This window comes from Macrotis lagotis, chromosome 3, assembly GCF_037893015.1.
Source record: "Macrotis lagotis isolate mMagLag1 chromosome 3, bilby.v1.9.chrom.fasta, whole genome shotgun sequence".
Taxonomy (NCBI): domain Eukaryota; kingdom Metazoa; phylum Chordata; class Mammalia; order Peramelemorphia; family Peramelidae; genus Macrotis; species Macrotis lagotis.
The window spans coordinates 299,783,877-299,785,721 of record NC_133660.1 but is presented as its reverse complement, the minus strand read 5'-3'; the positions used below and the strand labels follow the sequence as shown (position 1 = coordinate 299,785,721).

General features: G+C 37.2%; 1 protein-coding gene across 1 annotated transcript; it reads left to right on the top strand.

Annotated features, from left to right (window-relative positions):
- Positions 1-450: 450 nt before the first annotated feature.
- LOC141516941 (olfactory receptor 5D18-like) lies at positions 451-1,392 on the top strand. Its single transcript, XM_074227895.1, has one exon. The coding sequence runs from the start codon at positions 451-453 to the stop codon at positions 1,390-1,392; it is 942 nt and encodes a 313-aa protein (XP_074083996.1).
- The last annotated feature ends 453 nt before the right edge of the window (positions 1,393-1,845 follow it).

The window sequence follows — 1,845 nt, the reverse complement described above, 5'->3', positions numbered from 1 at the left end:
TGGAAACAATATTGGAAATATTCATTTGCATAAATGTATGTAAACCATGAGTAGTAGATTTTGGAAAGATCATTTTGTGGAGGGAAAATGGCATTTGTGTCAACTTTTGAAGAAAACTAAAGTTGTTAAGATGGGAACTGGCAAAGAGAGTACCTTGGAGCAGTGCAGGACAATGTACAGAAAGACACTGAGACAGTCAGTGTGAGGAATAGCAATGTATTTTAAAGTATATATGAGGAATAGCAATATGGTCAAATTTTCTAGGTCATAGAATTTACGAAGGGGAATAATTTATATTTAAATGGGGAACATAGGTTGAGGTCTTCAACCAAGAAGCTAGGTATTCAACTATATTTTAAGAGAGGGATGATTGTTCTTGAAACTAAGATTATAAGGTATAGTCATTGAAATTTCAACTCTGAAATGCTATGATTTTCTTTAACAGGAACAATGAGTGAAGACAGAAATCAGAGTGCTGTGGTCGTATTCATTCTCTTAGGATTCTCTGATTACCCAGATCTTCAAATTCCCCTTTTCTTTCTATTTCTGGTTATCTATATGGTCACAGTGATGGGAAACCTGGGCATGATCATCATCATCAGAATCAACACGAAGCTCCACACCCCCATGTACTTTTTCCTCAGTCACTTGTCTTTTGTGGATTTCTGTTATTCCACTGGAGTTACACCCAAGCTCCTAGAAATTCTAGTTGTAGAAGACAGAAGAATTTCTTTTGGATGCTGCATCTCCCAGTACTTTTTCTCTGCTACCAGTGTTTTGACTGAAGCATGCTTATTGGCAGTAATGGCCTATGACCGCTTTGTGGCCATCCGGGATCCTCTTCTATACATGGTTATCATGTCCCAGAAACGATGCATGCTACTGGTGACTGGGTCATATGTGTGGGGAATAACTTCATCCCTCATTTTTACCTACTCTCTCATTAGATTGTCTTTCTGTGGGACTAACATAATTAATAATTTTCTCTGTGAATATTCTGTTCTCCTTTCTGCCTCCTGTTCAGATAAACACATTAGTGAAATGATACTTTTTATTCTTGCTAATTTTAATGCTTTCAGCACCCTCATCACCATTCTCATGTCCTATATTTTAATCTTTTTCACAATCATAAATATGCAGACAGCAACTGGTAGGATTAAGGCTTTCTCCACCTGTGCCTCACATCTGACTGTCATCTGCATCTTCTATGGGACCCTTCTCTTTCTCTACTGTGTCCCCAGTTCGAAAAACTCATGGCTCATAGTCAAAGTGACTACTGTTTTTTACACAGTGGTAATTCCCATGTTGAATCCCCTAATATACAGTCTAAGGAACAAAGATGTGAAAGAAACTGTCAAGAAACTAATGTGCACCAAAATAGTCTCTTTCTAAAATTATTTGCTGGCCTTGTGACTCAGGTTAATATTTTGTTTATTCCAAAATTCTCTGAAAGTCCCTACGTTGTCGAAGAATGGCTATTCTGCACTTTGAAAAGGGTAAGTATTAGGGAATCTATATAAGACTTTGAAATTATACGTCTTGAAAAGAGAAACAGAAGGAGAGGGAGAGCAAGAGAGAGCAAGAGAGAGAGAGAGAGAGAGAGAGAGAGAGAGAAAGAGAGAGAGAGAGAGAGACAGAGAGACAGAGAGACAGAGAGACAGAGACAGAGAGAGACAGAGAGGGGGGAGAACTATCGTTATTGAAAAAAGAAATAGAGAAACAGAGAGAAAGTCAGACATTATTTCTTTTTTTAATTTTTAATTTTTTTAAATTTTTTACTTTATTTACTTTTCTCTGTCTCTGTCTCACTCTATCTTTGTTTCTGCTTTTATCTGTGTCTGTTTC